Source organism: Halyomorpha halys, unplaced genomic scaffold, assembly GCF_000696795.3.
Source record: "Halyomorpha halys isolate HHAL.00 unplaced genomic scaffold, Hhal_1.1 Scaffold1428.1, whole genome shotgun sequence".
In the NCBI taxonomy this organism is placed as follows: domain Eukaryota; kingdom Metazoa; phylum Arthropoda; class Insecta; order Hemiptera; family Pentatomidae; genus Halyomorpha; species Halyomorpha halys.
The window spans coordinates 76938-79915 of record NW_027105500.1 but is presented as its reverse complement, the minus strand read 5'-3'; the positions used below and the strand labels follow the sequence as shown (position 1 = coordinate 79915).

The window sequence follows — 2978 nt, the reverse complement described above, 5'->3', positions numbered from 1 at the left end:
CGCACCCCCCGACAAACTTCTCCAATTATAAAAACTATAAATCAATAGAAATTCATAACTGAGAATAACCATACTTATATGGATTCATAACTGAGAACAACAATAGATACACAGAGATTCATAACCAAACAAAACTATTTATTTACGGATTTTTTTTTACCTGGCATTGACAATCCATACAATTATTATAATTGTCTTAGTTCAATATTTATAAAATATAATTTTTGAAGTCTATATTTAAGTTCACAAAGTAGAGAATGAGACTTCATAATGTATGAATGTATCTACAAATCATTTTTATAATGGACTATTTTATCACAACTATTTACCATTTTCAATTTTTTTTTCAAACAAACTGTCATCATTGGGCAGCCTGCACCGTAGCATAATTAACATTATATTCCATCATTTGTGACTTGAGAGTATTCGCATTTTAAACCTCCTGCCAGGTTTTGAAACAGCCGCCTCTAACCTGAAGAACAGACGTTGACCAGTACGCCGCCTATTCTAGGAACCGTCGCGCCTGGATTTGAATCTAGTTTTAGTCCACCACGGGTATTTTATTTCCCCGGTTCCCGCCATATCTAGTGAGAATTCCCCCATCCGCCACCTGAGGTCAGAATGGTTGTGTGTAATGGGCTGAGGTCTGCACCCCCTTGGCGAAATCCTGCCTGCGCCCATGTACTCCAATATGAAATTATTGAAGCATATCAATCATTAATGTTTGGTATATTTGCGCTTTGTATTTTTTATATCTTCAAATAATTGATTACTGAACTTTCTGAAACAATTGTACTATAATAATAATTATACATAAATTTAACTTTTTATTTGTTATTTTTAACGTTTTCCACTTTAACTTTCTTATTTAATAAATTGATTGTTATCTGTAAATAACTTTCTAAAGTTCCTGATCTGTTAGTTTAAAACAAAAACTGAGTGTAAAATGTAATATAAACCATTTCCCCAATAAATATCAATATATTTATTTATTAAAACATTTTTAAATATGCCTAAAATTATATTCTTGCTAGAGATGATTTTGTACAATTATCACTTTTAAGAGAGTAAAATTCACTCAAATATTTCGATACCAATAAATAAAGATACCATTCTAGAGCCAGATTAAAACAACTCTATTGCTAACGATATACTATATCTATTGCTAACCATATACCAACTCTATTGCTAACGATATACTATATCTATTGCTAACCATATACCAACTCTATTGATATTTAATGAATTAAATTAAAAATAGTGCTTTTGAGTTCATTCAATGCATCGTAAAATATAAGCCAAGATTATGTTACCTAATTGGCAACGAGAGATAAGAAGAAATAATTAAATGAGGAGGTTATAAAGTAATGGAAGGATTTGTGAGATTGAGCTAAACCAAACCCTCTTTAGAGCACAATAAAATATATCCAGTTTTCGGGAAAATTTATAAGATCATTATGCAATAGGACGGGAGGGGGGCATTGAAAATGGATTGACCTCATTACTTGAGATAGTACTTTTACATCTAAACCTCCTTTTACTATTCAACGTTTCGCGAAATAATTACAACATATTATTGACAAAATGAGATCAAATATTTCATTCACTGATTTTATCGAATGTGAAATATTATATTTAATTTACATCGATTAGTAGCGACTTGGTATCGTGCCGTGTGTGATGGACGTGGAGAGACGATAAACAGCAACTAGGCTTCCAGAGGAAGGGGACAGTTAAACAAGGCAGTTACTAAGCCACGAAATAAATTTCAACCTCCTCACTTGGAGTGAAGTGTTAACTGTCTGGACAACCTGCCCGAGCCATCAACTAGACCATCTGCCGCCCAGTACATGATATAATAATCAACTAACTTTTTTCAAGGCATTTTCTTCAACAACAAAAAGGTGTTGAGGTGTCCGGCCAGTTGTTTGCCTTAAAGGTTTCAATCCGTTGCACATCATTTTTTTGATTATTATATAACAATAATATACTACTAACGTGTTTCACCTGTTTAAGACAAGATGAATATTTAAAACGATATAATAGATGAAATATTTTTATTAAATATAATTCAATTGTAATATGTGAGGAGACAAACCCTAGTCGTTGTTTCAGTAGAAAGAGATCTGCTTGTGGTCACATCTTCAGAAGCAAGCCTTGCTTCTATATTTACCCTTGGCACATCAGCAATAGATTCATCTGGGGAAAAAATCAATTATGAGTAAGTGATTATTAATAAATACATTCTGTCATACACCTATCGAGGGAATTTAAATCATAAACACTAAATTTTAGGATACTTCTAATAATAAAAAAAAAAAATTACCCACACGATGGAACAACAAAGAGTTTTTCTCAACAGTAGTAAAATTGTTATCAATGATCATATATATTGTGTTTTACAAATAAAAAAAACTTATATCTAGCTACATTATAACCCTCGCTATAATGAGGAATCAACAGGAAAACGCTTCTACTGTCCCCCAATAGGCACTTTCTTATCTTATTCTGAAACGATATAGTAGAGTGGTAAAGCGTCAACATAATAACCGCATTGATCCAAAAAGCCTAGCCATCCTCATTGACCAAACGAGCATTGGCGTCCACATTGACCCAAAGAGCCTTGGTCTCCACATTGACCCAAAGAGCCTTGGTCTCCTCATTGACCCAACGAGCCTTAGCGTCCACATTGACCCAACGAGCCTTAGCGTCCACATTGACCCAGCAAGCCCTAGCGTCCACATTGACCCAAAGGCCTTGGTCTCCACATTGACCCAGCAAGCCATGGCCTGCACATTGATTCAAAAACACTTGACCTCCACACTGACCCAACGAGCCATGGGCCTCCACATTGACCCAACGAGCCATGGCCTCCATATTGCTCCAACAAGCCTTGGCCTCCAAATTGACCTAACAAGCCTTGGCCCCCACATCATATATTCAATAGCCTGGTCTAACTTTGCAGTACATTCTATTCC

At 34.8% G+C, this 2978-nt stretch overlaps 1 protein-coding gene across 4 annotated transcripts in view; it reads right to left on the bottom strand.

Moving 5' to 3' along the window:
* LOC106689692 (E3 ubiquitin-protein ligase RNF19A) overlaps nt 1–2978 on the bottom strand; it is a 136182-nt gene that overhangs the window by 57192 nt on the left and 76012 nt on the right. For all 4 annotated transcript variants that reach the window (XM_067051665.1, XM_067051664.1, XM_067051658.1 and 1 more), the window contains one exon: nt 2099–2199. In XM_067051665.1, the coding sequence (XP_066907766.1) occupies nt 2099–2199 (101 nt within the window). The remainder of the gene's footprint in view (nt 1–2098; nt 2200–2978) is intronic.